Raw genomic sequence first — 22,615 nt, forward strand, 5'->3', positions numbered from 1 at the left:
GCATTAATCCCACACCAACAAGAAAAAAAGAAGTCTTTCGGCACATAAGCACAAAGGAAAAGAAAAAAGGCTCTCATGTTTAATGCATTCCTTCTACATATTAAGCCCAAAAGCCTCAAACAATTTGACAATTTTGATTACAAAAGCATAATTGGTTCAACAATCAGAATATACACGTTGACTTCAAATGAGATTCTTTTTTTCTTCTTTCAAAATATAGTTTGGGGATTGATAATGCAAAAGCTAGCAGCCATAAAATTTTGAAAGGGAAGAAAACTAGCTCCAACCTGTCAAACCTAACCGGTCCGCAACGTTATACATTACCAGTTGATCCCAGGTAGAACCAAAGAGATGTTCTCCTCCTATGGCAAATGTCAATGCCCATGAAGACAAAATAACTGAAAACACTGAAAACCCAATTGCTGATGACACAACATCTGCAAAAACAAATATTTATTAGAACAAATAAATAATAAATCCCAAACTTCACAAGAAAAAAGTATAGAGCCTGGAAGAACAACATGGGAAATTTAAAGGATTGATTTTGTTCAAACAACAGAATCATGAATATTGATATTTTTCTCAATATCATCCCCATCCCCTGAAAAGAAGAGGTACATCATGCCATCTTACTAAAAGAGCCCCCTTTTCTTTAATGTCTCAAGAGTATAACTTAAAACAATATAGGCAATTTGTTTGGACTTGCATGTGTAACACGTATATGCATATGATTGGTTCTCGGCAATAAGATGTATACAGTCAATTTTTGTATATAATGAAAATAGATCACAAAAACGCACACACGCCATGAGAAAAAGTATATGAACTTTTGATGGAGAACAAAAAGTTCAAGTATAAACTTAGATGCAAAACATTCAAGAGTACAAGGCGCACTCTTAGCTAAAAGCCTTCTATCACCCAATGCACAGAAAATATAACACTCAGTGAGTGAAGGAGCATATTATAGATATATATCCGTCTTCTATAGAGGTTAGATATTGTCCTTTTACTAAGATAAAGAAGAGATCAACTAGACACTTTAGTTAGTTGAGCTGTCCCTGCGATTGACCAAAATAGAAACTGCACCCAAGTACAGAAGTCATGTGCCTGATCAAAAGCAACTCTTCTTGATAGGTCCATGATGCTTATTCTATTTAGTGATGCACCTAGCATCAAGGTATATGCCTTTAACAATTTACTGTGGACGACTAAAGCATTTCCCAACTTACATTCAAGGAAAACCCTTACGTACACAAAAAACTAGTTATTCTTGTACTGATCAAAATAAACAACAAAAAATTTAAGCAATTCATATGCATCAATACCACATGATTCTTAGCTAAACATTTATGTTTCACTGTTTATAAATGTATACTCCATAAAGATGGTCTTTCAACTTACTTTTACCAACAAAACCACCAAAGTGACCACAAGACTGCATACTAAGGGTGGGTTTGGATGGGCGGTGCGTTTACTTGTGGTTAGTGTAAAAATAGCAGTGGTGGTGAGATTAGATACTGTAGCGATACTGTTGCGTGAAACAAAAAGTAAGCTAAACGCACCGCACCGTACCCAATCCCCCATCCAAACCCACCCTAAGTCAACCCAACAATCCAACAATATATATCAGAAGTTTAGAAAAAGGATAAAAAAGATTTTGTTAAAGAACCTTTAACCTTCCCAAAGGCTAAATTGTTTGGTAAGACAACTTTACATTGTAGAATCTGTGTTTTAACTGCGCTACAAAGGGCTCAGGCACATGGCTAGACAATGTCAAGGTGCAGTACTAAACAGCAAATGCACCTTCTAAACCTCAAGGTGAGGTGCCTCTGATACCTTCAAGACTTGTGGTACCACAATTCTTAGTGGCATTCCAAATAAACCTATCTCTTTGTATCACATATTAACTGGATGATGTAACTCATTCCCATAACATGCCACAAATTGGAACATACCAAGTTCCTTGAAACTATGGTCAATGCAGTATAAAACTAGTTTACTTCTCCACAGCATATAAGCCAAGAGAAAGGATAGAGAAATCAGTTGTCAGGAAACACTAAACAATTTACCTTTCCATCTCAGTAATGTCAATATGGAGCAGAATAAGTTAAATGGAATGGCTTTTAACCTTGCCTATTAATCATTTTAATTGGTAAACCAAATTCTGGGCAACATTCCAGGCTGTAATGTTGGACTTCAAATAAGGCTATTGGGTTCCAATGAAACAATGTACAAGCTCCTATTTACTTGGTTCCAAATAGATTCTATAAAGAGCCAATAGCTACTAACTTGAAATTATGTAGGCCAAACCAACTTAGATTAAATGCAAATGATTATTACAATATCAACGGATCAAATTCAAGTCCAAAGAGTTTGTCTTAGACAATTATAACTTCTTTTTTTGCCTTTCACTAACCAAACTGTGAACTTTAAATAAATAGACTAAAGTATTATTAGTCTAAATATTCATTGCAATACTTCTAGCGTTTGCATGTTGATTTCTCAAATTTTACTTAATAATAATGTATTTAACTTGTGATCAGCAAATAACTAAATATAACTTACATTCAATCATATAATTGTTCAATAGACAAGTAAAACCACGTACTTTAGTTATTCAAAATACTAAATTTTCAATTTTAATTATTTAAAATTTTAAGTATACCTTACAATTTTTTCATCCATATGAATTCTCAAGTCAAAAGCTAAAAAAAAAAAAAGAAGGTAAAAGGCAACAACAGCCAATAAATCCTATGATTTCCATAGATTGATCTACTACATAGCAACTTAAATTGAAATTCTTAATCAATTCGCTAAAGACAAAAACATCAAAGCAGCAACAAGAATTTGGAAAAGAAATCGAAAAATTCTCGATTAAATAAACAAATAAAGGAAATATTAAATAATGTGAGAAGAAAGTGTAATTACAGGGGCGAAGGCGAGGGAAGGAGCGAGAGTGACGGAGAACAGGCCAGAAGTAGAAGCAATTGATGGCCCAAAGAAAAGGCAGAAGCGCGTAGCCGAACTTGTAGAACCTCCGAGCGTAGGCTAACGATTCTTCCTCCGACAGGCCCAACGGACCGTCGATTGTGGGCCACACCGGCGTCGATGACAGTATAGAATTGCTATTGTTTGTGTAATTGCTGTTAGGGTTAGGGTGAGGGTTCAGGGCTGCGTTCGCTGATGCCTGCGACTGTGAGGCTTCCATTTCGGATCTACTGCTCCGAAACGATGTCGTTGGAGCTGAAACCTTGTGCTTTGCTCTTGGGAGAAGACCCTTCCGTTTAATTAAGTGACTTAATTATTAGTAAATTTCTTTTCTGATCCCTCTAATTATGGAAAATTATAAAATAATCATCCATCTATTAGTATTTTTTTTGGTCATTTAACTGTGAAAAATTATTAAATGGTCATCCAATCATTCAATTTTTCTTTTTTATCACCAATTTGCAAAGTTGACAGCTTTTAAAATTATCATAATAGCAATTTTAACCCTCAATATTTATACATTATATTTTTATTATAAAATCTAACCTTCAACATTCAAAATTTGTGTAATTTAATCTTTTTGCAATTCTTCTTTTCTTTGTAATCTTTTCACTTAAAATCCCAAAAATAAAATTATTCTAACCTTCAACATTCAAAATTTGTGTAATTGGATTTTTTGCAATTTTTCTTTTCTTTGTGATCCTTTCACTTAAAACCCCTAAAAATAAATCTATAAACTAAATTTGATTAACACTCAAAATCTAAAATAATAATTCAAAATTCATCTTTTCTCGTTCTTTTGAAATTAACCTTCAATGTCACAAAGAAAAGTAAAATTGCAAAAAGAAAATTATCAAATTACACAATATGTGAAGGTTGAGTGTTACTTTTTTAGAATCAAGATTAAATTGACATAATTATAAATGTTGAGAGTTAATATTGCTATTATGCCAATTTTAAAAGTTGTCGGTGACCGAAAATACAATATTAAATAGTTGGGTTACCATTTGTAACTTTTCATTGTTGGGTGATCAAAAAAATTTTACCATAATTGAGTAACCATTTTATAACTTTTCATAATCGGTGTGAAAAAACACTAATATTTCGATGACTATTAATATAGTTTACTCAAAACAAAATCTACCTAACCAAACTTATTAATAAATATTAAATTTAAAAATATAAATATTACAAATTTAATTATTAATATTGTTAAAATTTTCTATTATTATATTAAGGCCCATCCTACTACTAATAAATATCGAAATATAAATATCACTATATGTTTAAAATAGATTTTAAGCTTTTATATTTTGTTAAATTTCGATATTAAATAAATTAATTTTTTAAAATTGAAGAAATTTAATTCTTATTAATTTCGATATTAAGCAATTAAACAAAATTAATTACGGTGTGAATGTTTCAATTTTACATAACTTTAATTGGTATAATAATTAATTTAACATTCAATATTTATTTATTTGGTAAATTTAGTCTTAATTTTAAAAAATTTAACTCTTAATATTCATACATTTGTCAATTTGATTCTAATTATTAAAAAATTTATCTGCAAATTAAAAAATATACATGGAATTTTATGTATTTTTAATTTTAATTCCTTTGAATGTTTTTTCTCTCATCTCGTCTTCGTTTCTTCCTCAGCCAAAGAAAGTAAACCCATTTCTCCCTCAACTGCAGAAAGCAAATTTAGAACTCATGTATTCCTCAAGTCCAAAATAAAAACCAAAATGATATTTTAAAAGATCAAAACCTTCTTTGTTTTCAAAATCCCAACTCGAAACAGCCGATTTTTTATTTTTGTGAGTGGATATATATGGCTCCTTGCTTGTTTGTGAATCATTATGGTTATATTTGTATTGTGATGTTTTCAGAGTTAGAAATTATGTGTTTGTATGTTCATGTAAATCATGTATCCCTTGTGGGTTTTCTGGATTCTTGGCATGAACAGTGAAGTTCAAAGAGTTATCTTTTGGGGGTTTTATGTTTGCAATGACTTTTGATTCATCTCTAAGTTCCATCCATTGCAATAATAAATTACATTTGACTAATGAACAAGCCTATGAAGCTTTAGATTTTGGAGTACTGGGTTCAACTCTGTGAAGCATGGTCTGATGCAAAAATGGTGATGGATGGCAGCATGAGTGAGGGTTGTTGATTGGGTTTTATTTTATTTTTAAGAATTAGGATGAAATTGACAAGTGTGTAAGTGTTAAAAAAAGATAAATTTATTGAATTTTTTTTAAAATTATGACCAAATTAACATAATTGATCAATAATATAGGTTAAATTTATTATTATGTCAATCAAAGAAATGCAAAAATAAAGTTAAATTGTCTGATTACCTTAGAAATTGATAGGATTAAATTGCTTCCAGTTTTTATAGGGATCAATTTGCTTAATTTTGAATTTGAGAGGAACCGGTGAGATTTTTACCTTAAGAATTTTATTTTTTTACTTCAGTAAATATTCTTTTTATAACATAATCTATTGTTATATGACTATCAAGTAATTTTTTTTAAATTTCAAAATGTCATATAAGTGGAGTTAACATTTACGATATAAAACACAAAAAACCTTAATTTTTTTTCTCCAAGTCGTTTATTTCTTATCTTTTTGTTTTTGTCTAGCAGTAGTAATAGAGTTCGGGCTAACTACTGTCCTGGCCTTTTTCTCCTGCCCATCAACTCTTTTTTTCTTTCTCCTTTTCATTCACTTTGTGGATATATTTGTTGTCTTTACAAGTAGTGAGAGACAGATGATGATGCCTATCATTACTGAAACATCACCGACCATCGACAATTTTTTTTAGAAAGTGAGTAGCTCTTTGTTGACTTCTTAATCTGTTTCTGTTTTGAGAGTATTTCAGAATGATAAATGATTTCATGAATCAGTTTAAACTCATATTGTTTTAAGTTTTATATTTTTTTATTTGTTTTTCTATTGTTTAATAAGTTTCACTTTTAGAAGTTTTTGTCTACTCTTGTAGTACACTTTTTAATTTTGCTTATGTATAATTTTGCTTATGTATGTAGTCTTACTTTTGTGAGTGATTTTAGTGTTAGTTTTGTCACCGTCCTCTCTAGTTTGGGGAATGTTCGGTTCTTTTGCCAATTTATACCCCGCTTTGGACCATCCGATTTTGATTTTCTTATTGTATCAAATGCTTGAAATCACTCCTGATATGTTGTACTAGAGTTGTGACAGAGCTAATTGTCAACATGCCATAATGTTCTATTGATATTAAACCTAAAATTTTAAATAATTAAATCCCTAATGATAAAAAGGACTAAATTTTAAATATACACAAGCTACAATTACTTAAAACATATTTTAACTTTTAATATATGAACCATAACAAAATGTTTTTTTTTGTCGAAAATAGAGTGTCCACCACAATGATTAATCCATTCTTCGTAAGTGTTTTCTAGAAATAAATAAATAATTAACCATGAAATATGCTCTATTCCTATGAGCAATGATTGAACCCTTAATCTTATTATTGAAGAACAAAGTGAATAACCATTACACCACATCTTATAATTCAAGAATAACAAAATGTTACTTACCTCAAAACAATAAAAATTAAAAATAATTATTAGATTTAGTTTTGGGGGCAAATACTCTCCAGTAAAGTCATTAGGATATTAAAATGTTGACACCCCTCCCTCAGTTCAATTCCCCCAACTCCAAGAACACCTTATTTATTTACTGTAAGTTCAAAATCAGATAATAAATAACTTTTTTTTTCATATATATTTTAGCTCAACATCTCATAATTTCAATTTTTAGTTTGAGGGTTGACTAGTTTTTGTTTGTCTATACTATTACTATATATTAAAAATGAATCACTCTGTATATGCAAAATAATTGAGATATCATGTGAGTGAACCCTTTTTTTTTTCTTTCATTTAAATTGAAGTTTGACTAAAGGATGCATTGATTACATTCAAGAATTAGTAAAAATACAAAGGATAAGAAAAACAATAAGGTCCCCGATAAAGATACAACAAACTTTGGTTTAGCATCAAAAACAGATGCTAAAAACTCAAAGTTAAACACCCCCCCCCCCCCAAATTAAAAAAACTACACTTACATTGGGAACCAATTTTCCACCACTCCCACAATGCTCAAAACTCAAAAGTTGACAGGGTGCATGTTACACACTATGCAAACCTTCACTCAAGAGGGATGCATCCACTGTATAAATATACTGGCTATTATAACTCTTTTTGTTTTTTGGTTTCCAAGGTATCCACGGAAGAAAGCCCAATGACTAATCATTCACGTTCTGTAGGCCTATTAAGGGGTAAACGCTGGCCACTAGTTTTAAAATTGACTATAACTGTCTTTTAAGATTGAGTTTTCTCCCGCATTTTGGCCCTCGCGAAAAAAACTCCGGCCAAAAGACCTGCAAAATGCAATGGCAATGGCATCTTATGAAAGGAACTTGGAAAGGAAGAGATCAGGGAAATGTTAAAGCGGGTCTGATGATGATAACATTTTTGGATTCTTGAGCCTTACCAAAGAAAATGCTGGCAGAGTTCTCCAAACTAGTAGGGACTTTGAAAAGAACAATCCCGGCAACAGAGAGAGGGATTTTATTCAATGATCCCACAAGGCTGCAGATAACAAATATAGATACATTTTAACCACTAATGAAACAAGTCTAATGTAATTTCAGTGGATCTGGCATTCATTCCATAAACCAATCCACATTTTAAAGAACGCAGGCTTAGTATTCAGCTGGCAGTAGTGGGTCAAATTGTAAACTACGGAAAACATGTGTAGTATAAGTCAATGACCTGTACTCTAGTTGTCTAGCATAACCTAACTTCCAAAGAAATTGCACTTTGCTAAACTAGAAATTATGCACTGTAACACTGTCAAAAACTAGAAATGTTTCTTAGGTACTTCAGTCTATTCGTACAAAGCTAAATGCTTATGTAACTATGTGCAGTGGCCTTTAAGCCCTTTTTCATCTTACCTGTATGTGGTAGCACCTGTTTGATGAAGAAACCACATTGAAGTGAAACTGATCGCCAGACCCAAAAATCCACTTAATGTCATTACCAACCAAAAGTCAGGCCTTCTTAGAAGCGGTCTGTCAAGTAAATTAAAGATAGTGAGCTTCCAAAGAACTCTAAGAAAAGTTACAAGAATTCATAGTTAAGTGAAAGTCAAAACTGGTTGTTGAGGGTTATTTCACTAGATGGCATGGGTTTTCATTCCAGTTCAACCAATAAAATCTAAGTCTGAAAATTAAGCTGCACTTGTTTGTTGAGCTCAAAAATTAAAACTGAGCTATTTAAATCCTAGCATGAAAAGATTGGTCCTTGGAAAACAATCTTGCATGGTGAATGTTACTAAGAAGGTTTGAAATAAGAAAAGACTGCATCAATACCAACATCATCTACAAGCAAATAAGTTCTAGGAAGAGTTGGGTGAATTTGTTTGTTTTGGGAATATTAAAATTGGAGACAGGTTTTTAAGAACTTGGATTTATGAATGACGAAGAGATCCACAAAATTATATTTTGATGAATCAAACAACTTTGGCTGATGCAATCTTTGGTTTTATAAAGAACAAAGTTAGAATAAAGAGGGCTGAGAATAAGTAAAGAAAATAAACAAAAATAAAGCAAATAACATGAGATAGCACCTTGATGGTCCAAAAAACTAATAGAAAAGCTTTGAAACGTCCAAGCAAAAAACTAACAGTAAACTTTTAGAATAGAAGAAGTTTAAAGTTCTAATGAAAAATTGAAGTGAATGACTATGGCCGGTGAACGCAAACCATAGAAGGAAAAGAAAAGGTACAGTATTATATGAAATGTGGGCCACAATTGAACAATTGATGAAATAATACTGTTTAGGAAAGAAGCCAATTCAAGTTTAGGATCTACACTTGACACAACCCATTAGCAACAAGCAATTGCCCTTTAAACGACAGACACCCCATGGTGCCGTTAACTAGTCATCTCTCAACTCTTCAAGCAGTATCTAAAGCAAGAATCAAAGGCAGCATCTATAATTTATGTAGGACATGTTAAGACTTAATTTTGTTATATTTCTCAAATCAACAGCGACAAAGCAAATGTATCCTGTTACACACAGCATGAAGTGGGGGACTCAAGGACTTACTAAATTGTTAACACCCCGCCTGCCCCCACCCTCTGGGGTGGATCTCCCTTTAACTATTGATTGTATGATATTGAATTAAACAACTATCACTCGATTAAAAATTAGAAATGGAAGCATTTATGCTAAAAGCTATTTATATTTTGAACCAATCACAAAGATTGAAAACTAATAGAATCCAACAAATATCATGTGAATTAAAACATTAGACCATGAAAGAGTGGACATCTTTATTTGTTTGTTTACAGTGCAAATATAGTGCTTTGAAGTTCTGACATGAATAAAGATAGGGGAATAAAAGCACTCACGTTGTGTAGAGATAATCAACCTCGTTGAAAACAAAAATAAGAAGAATCCCCAACGGCAAGGAAAGTGTGTTATTCAGCAAGACCATTGAAAATTCATTTAGGTTTCCAGATTTAGTGACCTGCTTTGCAGTATCCATGACCCTACGCAAAGTCAACTGCACCAGTAAAAAATAAATGAACAATCAATCATTGTGATTTTAGATTTAAAAGAAAATGAATGAACTAGAGATGAATAAACAAGCTGCAATCCATAATTGTATAAATGGGAGGAAAGATATCATGAGTCCAATACTAAATATAGCAAGTACCAACAAACTGAACTCTCAGCAATATCATAGTCCACTTTTGAGAGTTCAGGACTGAAAATAGAAATTCAAGACACAACTGATTACATGTTTAGGATGCACAAGCAATTGACACTTCAGCAAAAACCCTAATGAATAAAAAAAGGGCATTAGACCCCCATAAATATGACACGTGGATGTCTTAAACATCTCAAGTCTCAACTATTACATTACCGTTACTGTGTCTGCACATTCAGCCAAAAGAAGCTTCACCAAGAAATGTTCATTTACTCTCTCTAACACAAACTACAGATCTTACCTACACTCTTAAGGTTTTTGGCACTTATCATATTGAAGATTACTAATGCACATGACATTTTGCACTATATAGGCAAAGACAATACCAGTACTGGTATGTTAACATGATAGTTGCTTTATTACCAAATGATGTCTCTTTTTAATCTCATAGTACATTATTCTGAAATAGATAGCAAAGAAATTCAAGATCTATATAAAAAAATTCAAAAGCGAGACAAAAAGGTTGATCCATTATTAACATATTGCATGTCTGCATGTAGATATTTAATCCTGTTATACTTTAGCTTACCTGTCTTTGTACAACAAGTAGGCTTTTATTTTTCCAGACAACAAATGAAGATTGAAACACTAGCAATAGATTTATGAACAGAAATTGGCTAAAGAATTTATTAAATTAAGTACAAAACATCCTTTTTCATAATTCACGCAATATCATTATATACTCACAGAATATGATGCAGTTAAGAAGCAGTTTACAATCTGCCATGAATATCCAATGGCATGAAATGACAGGTCTGTTATCCCTCCAGAAACTGCTGAAACAATCTGCACAATCCAGAAGCAAACTCTTGTTATGCTGATTACTCTTCAAAACTGAGTATGTAATAAGACAATTTCCTTTAGATAAGACCAACTTCAAAGTAACCTGATTTCTTATGGAAACAACTTGATAAGTGCTCTAGAATTACACAAAGGTAAAATCAAGTTAAGCTGATTACTTTCCAGATTGATTATGTTTATTAAAATATATCTCTGTTAGATAAGACCATCATAATAAATAACCAGGTTTGCTATAGATACTTCAATTCATGAGAAAATCTTTTGAAGTTTCCATAAAAGGAAAAAGGCAAAAAGCACCATGACATAGTATGCCTAGAAAGTAGTGGTATGAGTTAAAACTATTTCTTTATTTAACAGAAGTGTTTACGGAAAATGATTGCAGATGGAAAATGAAAGCAGTTAAAAGGAAATGATATAAACTATGATATCCAATATCAAGCTAAAATAAGAAGAGCAACATGTTGATTAAATTTTTCTCATTCCTGTATTCTCTTTTCTCAAATTAACTAATCTAATAAGCATACCATTAAGAACAAAGCAGCCCACACTCTGCTATCATGATGCTTCTTGAACAAATACATTTCACCGACTGCGGTAATTACATTAGTAACATTCTTCAAGACTGTGACCATGGCTACATTAATATATTTCAAACTGCATAAAGCAACAAAAATTGCAGTCAGGCTACAATAAATATGAATCCACTACTTTGAGCTTTCACCACCATTATTCATGACAGCATGTCTTTCAAGGAAATAACATTTAAGAAAAATGCAACTAACAGTGGCTAAGCACTAACAACTGAATGTTCCAACTACCTCCACCTAAGATAATCTCTGGAAAAGTAACAAGTACAAGCAAAAGCTATAGACCATGGTCAGGAGTTGTTTAAGAAACTATATAATCAAACATATATCCGAATACTAGGTATATTAAGTGTATGTTAAGTAAAATAAGGAATAACAATCAAGAAGTGATCAAATTGATGGTCAAGGGATACCAATCACGGAGTACTTTAAGTACCTAGGGGCCATAATTCAAAAAAGTCATGATGATTGATGGAGATGCCGAGATGCATTGCTAACCATGTAATGAAGGTTCGGTGACCTAATTGGAAAAGTGCAACAACAGTGTTGCATGATTGCGATATCCTTTGAGTTTGAAGGGGGGTTCTTTAGGACAGCAGGCCTACTTTGTTATAAGGTATGAAATGTTTGGGCTAAGAAGAAGCAACATATCAAAAGATGACTGTAGTTGAAATGCACATGCTAAGATGAATGTGTGGTAAGAGCAGGAAAGACAGAATCAGAAATGGCAAAAGACTATCTCAAGAAACATGGTTCATTTTCATATGTAAAGGTTTTATTGCAGACCATCAGCAAGCATCACAGAGTGAGACTCTTTTGATATTATAGATTCAGTACATCCTTTGGACCATAAGGCTAGCAATAATGAAATTCATCAAGTACTTAAAATCCCTTTCTCCCACCCTTTTCTCTCTTTGTCTTTCCCCAACCCACAGCCTTCACCACCAAACCATCTGCAAAGTCCACATAGTTTAGGCTTTCTAAATAACCAATTTAGACTATATTGAGTATCGTCCGGTTGATTTCAGTTGGAACTTATAAGGTAAATTAATCTGGGTACAAGTCTTTTCATCTTTCTTTTTGGTTAATTAACAAGAGGTAAAAGTTCTTTCAAAATTCAAACAGAAACCTCAACACAAAAGTGGCAATACCTAAACAAGGTACTATTCAACTATTAAGATGGATGATTATCCTGGTAGTCCTGTCTTTTGAGATAAAAAAATATACAATAGAAATAAAGCCTGAAAACTGCTCCGAAGACAAAAGCATGAAACAGCCTTGATAAGGTTATGCAAAAGGGGACTAATTTCTTCAAATGGTAACAGGTTACTGATTCACATGCATAGAATTACAAGGAAGAAATTTTAAATATTCTTTCAGCTGATGGATATATAAAAAAAAATCAAACAAGGATTCACCTAGATGATGACACAAGAAATTAACTTCATACCTGAACATGCTTGTAAGAAGCATTCCAACAAATATGACATTTACAGGTAACCAGACTTTAATCAACCTCCATGTTAGCGGCTCTCTCGATATTAGGCCCATAGAACTCAGTATAGACACAATAACAACGGATATAAAGTTCTGCAGGCAGACAGAGTCAAGAGCTTGTAATGAGATTGGAAACACTTTTTAACTGGTTTATTGAATCACACATAAAAGTCTGCTGCTACGATACAAAAACATAAATCCTATCATAACAATTGAATATCAGTGTCAGTATAATACCTGGTACAGCATCAAGGATATCCCAGCATTGAAATCATAGCCAGAGAGAACAAACTTGTTTACCAGTATCATACTGCAGGAGGATAAGCAATATGCAAGGCCAGATAATAATGCCTGATTTTGTATTTTAACGGCCTTGTTACTACGTACTGTTTTATTCCTGTCCTTTTCCAACTTACCGTCCTCCAAATCCAAATCATCATTTTCAAGAAACTTTACTCCAGATAATGACCTACATTAACAGAACAAGTTGGTCAATAACCACTGTTAACTATTGCACTTCATTTTATTTGCCAACAAAATATGCAAGCTAAAAACATGTTGAACCTACTGAAGCTCACATGCCACTTAAAAGAATAGAAAAGGGACGGAGAAGGGGACTGGAACACTTGGGGAACGATAAGACCTATATCACTTTTAGAATTTCGGTAACTATACCCCCACTTCACTTGTTTTTTTTTTTTTTTGAAGGATACTCCCACTTTACTTTCAAGACACATAACAGTCAAGTTTCATTCCTTCAAAACTTAACATCATCTGGAAGCAGAATCCAGTTCGAAACTTAAGTGGCAATTAGAGTGAAGGTTATCATTCCAGGCACCTTCCTTCCACTCTCCATCCTCTCTTCTCCCTACCTAAACACTACCATTCAAAACGAATGGGGAAAAGTTCAAGTAACAAAGCTGTAAAGTTCATTTTAAAAAAAAAGCTTTGTTGTTTTTATGCATTAGAAGCATTTTTAGAGAAGCTGTATACAGGGTGTAATCAAATAAATGGCTGAGAAGGAGCAAGAATTTCTAATAAAACCATATATCATCCCACATTCAGAAACTTAAATTAGGAGAACCATAAAGTAGAAATTTATAATATGAGAAGCTTTCCTAGAAATGCAAAAGCAAAATAAATCACGCAAGTGCATGAAAATTCAGTTAAATAACTAAATAATACCTGTTAACATCTCTTCTTACTGGACTAGAGGCTTGATGGCCCTGATCTAGCACCCCATTTGGCTCATGAAACTTAAGGGAAACCATACTGCTGTTTTCGGTGTGATTCCTTTCAAAATGACCATCAGGAGAATCTAGAGATGCACCTATTGACAAAGTTCTTCCAAATAAAAAAAATATCCAAGACTCAGTCTTGAGATCCAAAAAGAAAACTGTACATTACATGATCACGGATAGACGGTAACAGTGGCATAAACAATGCTTAAGTAGTCATATATCTATCTTTCATATTATACGAGCTCCAGCACCAATAGTTTGTTGCTGCTAGAAATAATGCCAACAACTTGAAGGCATAACGAATCAGAGAAAAATAAAGGACCTAGAAACCCAGAGAAGGAGCCATGAGTGTTTAAAGGATAAAAAGTACTCCAGCTTCCTATCATAAAAGATTCTGATGGAAAGCAAAGTAGCATATAAACAACAGTATTCGTTTAAGTAACAAGCACTACTAAACCTTCAGTTCAGTTTCCTAGTTGCTTTTGGAATTGAAAATCATCTTCTAGGTTACATTCAGTTTCACTTTTGACTAAAAAACTCTAAATTATTGAAAATACTTGCAACACTTTCTTTACAACATTATGAGTTTCAACACCAGCTGATTGGAGAAATTTGCCCTAAATAACATGCCCTAAACCCAATTAAGCTTAATCTTTGTTCTCCTTTTACACAATTACGAAAATTACCCACCGTAACAAAAGAATATATACATAATCATAAAAGCAACAGAATTTAAAAATAAAAAATAAAATTGTAGAACAAACTAAACTTATACCTACAAGCAACAAGATGTTTAGAATGAAATAATTACCACACTAAGTTTCCCGATACTTGACCTTCTGTGATTCAGTTCTGAGTTGATATTACTCATAAACAAAAACCTATTCTTTATACTAAAGACAACTAGATCAGCCGGTTTAAATTAGTTATCAAGCAAAAAGGGTAACTTACCAAGTTAAGACTTATATATATTAATTAATACCAGCATTAAGTGTAACATATACTTGAAGTACTGATCGGCACCTTATTTTTATTTAAAAAAATACAGAAAATTTTATTATCCATATCTAAAACTTATACTTCAACAACAGCTGGATAAGACCCAAAGCTAGATAATTTACCCACTTGATCTTCACAAGCAAAGAATCAAACTTTATATGAAACAGAAAAAAAAAACCTAATTTTCAGATTAAAAAGGAAAACCCAAAAGGGGGAAAGAGAAAAATGGTAAATACCTTGAACCCATCAAACTCAGAAATTGATAGCTCCGGAATTTGAATGCATAAACAGCATTCAAATTCTATACTGTAACGATCAAAGAAAGAAACCCAACAGTGAGAATCCAAAGAAGAATAGATTTAAGAAACTTGGAGGGAAATAAAGAAAAGACCCTTTTGAGATTTGAGCGAGAAAAGCAAAGAACAAAAAGAAGAATATAAAAAAAGGGAAGTTGAGAGGGCTAAGAGTTCAATGAGTTTGTTTGATAACGTATACAAAAAATAATAATAATAATACAAACAACTGGCCCTTCAATAAAAACCTCCCAGATTTCCTTTTTTATTTGACTTATTGGGATTTTTCTTCTTTTATTTATGCTTTTGAAATTTCTTTGTTTTCACGTTGGCCGCTGGGTGGGTGGTTGAATGATAGAGCTTGTGTTTTTCTTGACACTGGTTCTTTTTCCGTATTGACTGGCCTTTATTGCCTACCTTTTTGCTTAGCTCAAATTAAAGCCATTTGCTTGATTAATTGCCTTTTTTGGATTAATTAAATGCTTAATTCATTGTTTGCAGAAAAAGTATATTTTAGATATATTCAGACCAAATTTTGTTCAAATTAAAAAATAAAATAAAATTAATATCCACCCAACAGGCTGCTTAAAAAAACAAATAAGTTATTGATCTAGCGGAAAGAATTTCACCTGAATTGTTGATTAAATCTCTAATTTCATTAGTATTGATATTGTTGTCAGTGCAAGAGAACGTGAATTCGAATATACTAACGCACATTATCTTCCTATTTAAGAGTTTGTGAGGATTTATAAATAGTTTTAAATATTATATAAAAAAAAGCAGCATTGTTAGCATTACTATTATCGTAATAATTAAGAGAATGTGAGTCTAAACACGTTAATGGTAACAACATTGTTCAATTCATTACTATTTAATTTAATAAAGATTTAATTAAACTTGATTATGTACGGAACTTGGACTTCACGTTGAATGGTTTTCTTGAAGTGGGGAATTGGGTAAGTGAGGTAAAGAAAGTTGAAGAAGAGTGGGAAGTGGCCTAAACTTTGGATATTCATTTTGCTTAGTGAAATTATGAACACCCCCACCATCCAATATTGACTCACCCACAAACAACAAATATCTATATCTACGAATATTACAAGCTTTTTTTAAGGGAATCAAATTATCCTCCACGTCATTGCAATATTCTTCTTCTTCCCACTACCTTTACCTCGCTTCTCCCCTAATTTTGGCACGCCAATATGCTTAAAAGTTTTTAGGAATTTTTTTATTTTAAAAATAAGTTAAAGATTTTATCACATATTTTTAATTTTTTTTAACATAACTTTTCATTCTTTATGTATAAAATAATTTAAATTATGGCCGACTGAGTCTTAGTTCAATTAGTATGGGTATTGCTATAAATGCATGAAAATATAAGTTCAATTACACTGAAACGCATTATCTTCTTATTTAAAGATTATGGGTGGTTATTTTAATGATTATAAATGATATGTTAATGGTATTTGTATACATTTCCTTCACAGTTCACACATTCCATGCTTAAAAGGTTAATGTTTGAAAAAATAGACATTTAGTTCCTGCGATATAATTTATATGTTATTTTAATATATTTAATATAAATATAAACTAAATAATAGCAAAGTCCAATACTGAAATTGGTACCGTTAAGTTTATTGACGTATTGTTGACTCAGCTTGCTTTGACATTTTCCTCTCTTTTTATTGCCCATTTCCAAATATATATTTTTTCAATTGTACTGAAAATGACTGCCTTTTTTTTTTTCTTTTTTCTTTTTGTTAAGTTTTTGACAATGTAGCAGTCTCGTATGTTGGGCGGACCATTTGATGGATTTAGTTTTGGACAATGATTTTCTTTAGTTTGAATTTTTAATAATTAATATAAAATATTTGCAATTTTCTTTTAAAGATGAAACGAATCACCGAATTGAATTAAGGAAATTGAAAAAGAATCTACTTATGGATATCACTACATGTAATTTGGACTTTTGGCACGAAATAAAGACTTAATTTAAACATGGGTTCAGCTGTAGAAGAGCATGAAATTCACATTTCTCCTACATGGAATGGCACTCATGTTCCTATTCATTTCTCAATCAAAATGAAGATTTTACCTTTCTAGGTCACTTATGCGCGGGGGGGGGTCAAAATTTTCAATTTGGTTTGGTTGGGATAAAAAAAATAAAAAAAAAATTATTTTTTAAAAAATTAAAATAAAATGAAGATAAAAAATAGTACATTAAAAAATTCAGGATCGTGTAATTAATAATTTGAACAGCCAAAAAATGAAGATAAATATATATAATCAGGATTATGGAGGAGAATCCAGTTGCCAAATGTTGGCAAGAAAAGTGATTAAGCTCACCAAACCCAATATAACGTTTTCAGCTAAAATAGAATAAGAATTCATAGGTTATATATTTATAATCATTTGGGGTTTGAGGGAAAGGCAAGTGGAAAATGACTAATATAGATGGGTTGCATTTGTGTTGAATAAAAAGGTTGTCACAACAAGTGCACTATATATATACAGTGAGTGTGAAAGCTATGAATGCGTGCAATGAATGAGTTTGAAAAGATAAGCTTGTATAATATATTCTTTAAATTTCATTCTTATCCTTTTAAAATCAATACTCTAAAGTTGGAATCAAATTCAGGATATCTGCAGGTTTACAGATGATTCCCTGCTTTTTCTGAAAATGCACAAAGAATAATATGAAATTCCTAACCTGAGAAAACTATGCAATATTTTATGTAATATAAAAACATGGAACTTATGCATTACCATTGTAGTGGTAGTCTCATAGATGACTCTACATAAAGCTAGCATCACTGTCCAAAAATTTAAAATTGAGACAAGACTACAATAATAGTGAGATGGGAACAGTGAAATTAGATGAAAGTTAAACAAAGCATGTTCAAACAGGCTCCAAAATCATATTCATAAACATACATTTAATTTACCAAAACACAGTAAGATGGCATGGTAATCGTTGCTCAAACATTGTAAATTTATTATACAAAAGATAATCAGCATAGAGAGAACGAAAAATAGAGGCAATGGCTCAAGAATTTATACGGTTGATATATGAAGATTGCTTGGCTTTGATGAACTTATTTATGCTAGCTGCATCACCATGCATAATCACTCTTCCATCTTCCATGTATACTGCACCATCGGCATACTCGAGTTCTTCCAAACGATGGGTCACCCACAATGCTGTAACTTCTCCTGATATATCCAAAAGATTCTGAACCGCTTTTATCACCCCCATCTAATCAGATCATACCAAGAGCTTTGATTCAGACAAAAAGCTCGAACTATCAAGGAATAAGTAACTGTTTGCTCATTTATATAATCAGTTACGAAGAAACATCCAACTGAAGAAATATCCAGGATCACATATAATACACACCACTCTTAAAACTTAAACTGCAACTGTATGGACCAGATGAAGACAATGGGTTCGTTGTTGTTTCCGTTTTATTCCCTCGTAGAATTATGAAAGTAGACCACTAAGTTACCTAAAAGTAAAAGAATTATGCTGTTTAATCTATACAGTGCTGAATGGTGCGTTCATAGGTAAGGCAACAATGCTATGTCAACCATTCCCATGCCAACAGTTGTTACTGTTACGAGGCTCGTCTTACCATATGTTTTTCTTTCTTGTGCATTTTAACATGTTGTACACTTATGCAAAACTTGCATCAGTAAATATTGAAACACACTCTACCTTGTGTCTACTATTACTCACCTGATCACTTTCATCCAAAAAAGTCGTAAGCTCATCCAGAAGCAGAACTTTACATGCTTCAGCTAAAGCACCAGCAATGGCAACCCTTTGCTTTTGACCACCGCTAAGTGTTTGAACTGGCCTCTGGAAGAAATTAAAGATGATAAACCTTGAGTAAGCATGCAAAATTTAACATCCTGTATTATTATCCAGAAGCTGTTGAACACAAAATCTTACCTGTAGGTATTCAGACATGCCAACAGCTTCCAAAGCTTTTGACACCCTGGATCTAACTTCAGAGTTAGTTAAGTTTAATCTCCCAAGGCCAAATGCAACATCTGCTTCAACTGTAGGCATCACAACCTGCATGGTGAGAGATGCCTCTGGTGTTTGTAAACTCAGGTTAGTTCCTTTTAGAAATCTACTACCACTATAAAAGATTGTTCATATCAGTATTGTTGCTCAGCAAAATCATTAAGAGACAAATTTTTGTCCAACATATTGACATGTATGAAAAGCCAAAAGGCCCAAAAGGGGTCATTAAACAAAATGCAGTCATTAAGATAACGCATACACATTATAAAGGCTGCGGCATAGAAGCGTAACTTCAAGGAAAAGGCAGTAGCTGCTAATAAGATGACATACTTATTAAAAGTGATTTCTTCAAAAAAGGGAAAATGAAATACAATCTCGATTTTACGTTTTGTTTTACAGATAAAAGACCCAGGACATAGCCATTGGCATATATACAGCAGAGAACAAGTAGCAGCTCTAGAAGTAATAGTGCTGAAGCTGGTGTTGATGGCAGCAAAGAAAATCAATGCAGGCCCGAGAATGGCTCCTTTAGGGTTGAAGGAAAAAAGGAGGAAAAAAAAAGTCATAATTCTTGTAAAAACAGCAGAAGGCTTTCAAAACAATCATATCTAGTCGAATTATATACAAGAAACCAAATCAGACACATTCCTTTCAGTTAGTAGAGTGCATTGTGGGCCACTGCAACAATTAGAGAGAGGAAAAAGAAAATAAAAAGCTAATATGAAGAAGAAACAAGTAATAAACCATTTCAAAAACTAAATCTATCACCATGTTCTAAAAATTCTTTTATAAACGTAAATAAACTTTAAGAAAGGCACTCTAGGGGATCCACAATTTTCTTAATTCTCAAGTTCTACTTTAATATGGACATTCAATACCTTTAAGGTACATGTCAGATCCACAAAAAAAGTAGAATTGGGAGGAGGGGGGATGATCATTCATCATTTCTTAAGCTTTGGTTTTCTGCAAAAGAACTGAAACAGATGGTGCAGAGGTACCATGTTTTCAAGGTTACTTGATATCCTTATCTTATGCCTAGAATAAGAGAACAAAGGCACCTTCAAATGGCACAATAATTATTTCATGCTCTTCCTATGTGGCATGGAAATGTTAAAACAAACTGGCAATGAAGATCGCATTAGCATTAGAGACTACGCAGAAATTCAGTTCAACTACAAGACTACGAGATATGACCAGAGAGCTGAAGTGGAAAAGAAGGTTGACTATGTAAACCTGATGTGCGAGTCAGGAAATATCAAAGGAGAAACTTTTTAAAAAAAAACAAATGCATGAGCAACTGAAGCTATGAATGTAATAAATCAGACAATAGTCAGTGCAAAAACTTCAGGAAGGCAGTCCTCTTGAACAAACAGCTTCTGTTCACAAGTAAATGTGTCCTCAGCCACAGAAGCTTCATACAAGTGAAATCAAGTAATCCTTAGAAGTCTAAAACCACTTCAAGCTTCAACTATAATTCCTAAATAGTTCGCATATGTCATAAGCTTAGCACAACTATTTCTTCTTCTTTTGATCACCCAATATGAACGGCAATAGTTATGGTTAACCATCTAACAGCACCAATATGATTTTTCCAAACTCATGGTCAAATCTAGTTGGAATACATAACTATATAGTTCTAGAAACCATAACATCTCCATCATAAGCACCCCCAAACAAAAACCATTAGCTGGGAAACATAACTCATTGGTCTGATGGTAACAAAAGGAAGCCAAGAACAGAATCCAAAACATATATAGTTTTACAAAAGAGCATTTCCCAAGGAAAAGAACCAACCTGATGGTCTGGATTTTGGAATACATAACTCTTTGGCCTCCTAACGTATAAAGCCCCATTTGTAGGGGTCAAAAGACCTGCCAAGATCTGCATGACTCACAATATAGCCAACTCTTTTAATCCAGGCCATATTTTCAAAATTAAAAGAGAACCAACAGTTTATCAAACTCATAATGGCAGCCTAATTTTTCTTATATGATCAATGCTACTTGCCCATTATAAAAGCCATTTTTTCCTCAGATATTTGCACTCCCTAAACATGGCACATATGGTAATCAGAAAAAACCCAATGCTGAAAGTTGGCAATTTCATAAGGAAATTGAGGTTGAACCATTATCCGTGCCAGTTGAGGCAAGTAGCATTCTCTTTTAGATTATCGGTGCTTATACTGATATCGGGTAAAAAATAAATTTTGAGGACGTACCTTTAAAAGGGTAGATTTACCACAACCATTAGGTCCAAGAAGCATCCATAACTGTCCGGAAGGAATCCGAATTGAACAATCCTTCAGAATTGGCACTATTCTGCCTTGCCTCGTATTAACCGAGAAGTTAATATTACGACCCTCGATGGCAACACTTTCAGTTGCATTATCCCTGCAACCAAACAACACAAACTGAAACACCCACGAGAAGAAAAAGGCCAAAAAAGGGGAAAAAGCATGAACTGTTCGAGAAAATGCGTAGCTGAAAAGAAATTGATGGATATGGGAGTCAATGGGGGGGTTGAACCTCGTAGAAGAAGTTGAGCGAAGTGGAGATAGATGGAGCAGAGAGGTACGAGCAAGAGTAGACAGATTCATGCTACTCTTTGCTATGGTTATGTTGAACGGGTTTTTATGAATTATCTATTCTCTATGCCGTGGGGGGAATGTTACAGTTGGCGGCAGCTGCACCAAGCATTCACTCTCAGCACTTTGAGACCTTGAAATTTTCGATAGCCATACCATACGGAAAAGGGTCGTATGGAACTGGCGGGTCATGTCATGTGGTATCTCATCTTAATTATTTAATGAAATTTCATTAAAATTTTAAATTAAAAAAATATGATGTGCTAATGACAAATAAAAAAAATTGATAAAATATAATTAAATAATTGGAGTAAAGTATAGAACAATGTGTATCCTATTTCATATAATTTCTTTCCCGGTATATTCACTATTATGACATAACTAGAGTATGAAGCAAAATGACATTTGCAGACGAGGAAGATTTATGCTTATATGAAGCCTCGCTTTTGGAAATTCGAGAATGCTTAAAAGAGGATATTGTTAGGGGTGTCTTTTCCCTCGATTCTATTATGTAATTTTTTGTTTTATCTTTACATTATTTATTAAAAAATACAATTTTATTATATTTAAATTAAAAGCATAACTTTTATATTACTAAAAAATAATTTTACTTATTCAGCAAAAATTTTAAAGTTAAATTTTAGAAAAAAATATTATTATATTTTATAATTAATTATTATCACTTTTTTAGAAGGAAAACTTATTATTATGATTGATTCATATTGATATAAATTATTGGAAATATAAATGACAGCAACAAGGTTTGA

The 22,615-nt window shown here is 32.6% G+C and overlaps 3 protein-coding genes across 5 annotated transcripts; all 3 read right to left on the reverse strand.

Moving 5' to 3' along the window:
- Positions 1-76: 76 nt before the first annotated feature.
- Positions 77-3,274, reverse strand: LOC105779831 (probable gamma-secretase subunit PEN-2). Its single transcript, XM_012603774.2, has 2 exons — positions 2,929-3,274; positions 77-437 (listed from the first exon to the last, which is right to left on the reverse strand). The coding sequence occupies exons 1-2, from the start codon at positions 3,206-3,208 to the stop codon at positions 277-279; spliced, it is 441 nt and encodes a 146-aa protein (XP_012459228.1). The 5' UTR covers positions 3,209-3,274; the 3' UTR covers positions 77-276.
- A 3,615-nt stretch (positions 3,275-6,889) lies between these two features.
- LOC105780192 (GDP-mannose transporter GONST1) lies at positions 6,890-15,591 on the reverse strand. 2 transcript variants are annotated; one of them, XM_012604383.2, is made up of 10 exons: positions 15,178-15,591; positions 13,887-14,045; positions 12,939-13,170; positions 12,655-12,794; positions 11,142-11,271; positions 10,504-10,602; positions 9,455-9,609; positions 7,994-8,110; positions 7,531-7,628; positions 6,890-7,417 (listed from the first exon to the last, which is right to left on the reverse strand). In XM_012604383.2, exons 1-10 carry the CDS (start codon positions 15,186-15,188, stop codon positions 7,359-7,361), a joined length of 1,200 nt encoding a protein of 399 aa, XP_012459837.1. In that variant the 5' UTR covers positions 15,189-15,591; the 3' UTR covers positions 6,890-7,358. The 2 variants fall into 2 exon arrangements, with proteins under 2 accessions (XP_012459837.1, XP_012459838.1); XM_012604384.2 differs by having other exon boundaries at positions 13,887-14,031; positions 15,178-15,590.
- Positions 15,592-18,088: 2,497 nt separating this feature from the next.
- LOC105779576 (ABC transporter I family member 10) lies at positions 18,089-22,031 on the reverse strand. 2 transcript variants are annotated; one of them, XM_012603389.2, is made up of 6 exons: positions 21,790-22,031; positions 21,483-21,654; positions 21,059-21,145; positions 19,187-19,312; positions 18,971-19,093; positions 18,089-18,490 (listed from the first exon to the last, which is right to left on the reverse strand). In XM_012603389.2, the coding sequence occupies exons 1-6, from the start codon at positions 21,858-21,860 to the stop codon at positions 18,281-18,283; spliced, it is 789 nt and encodes a 262-aa protein (XP_012458843.1). In that variant the 5' UTR covers positions 21,861-22,031; the 3' UTR covers positions 18,089-18,280. The 2 variants fall into 2 exon arrangements, with proteins under 2 accessions (XP_012458843.1, XP_012458844.1); XM_012603390.2 differs by lacking the exon at positions 21,059-21,145.
- Between the last annotated feature and the right edge of the window lie 584 nt (positions 22,032-22,615).

Source organism: Gossypium raimondii, chromosome 4, assembly GCF_025698545.1.
Source record: "Gossypium raimondii isolate GPD5lz chromosome 4, ASM2569854v1, whole genome shotgun sequence".
Lineage (NCBI taxonomy): Eukaryota > Viridiplantae > Streptophyta > Magnoliopsida > Malvales > Malvaceae > Gossypium > Gossypium raimondii.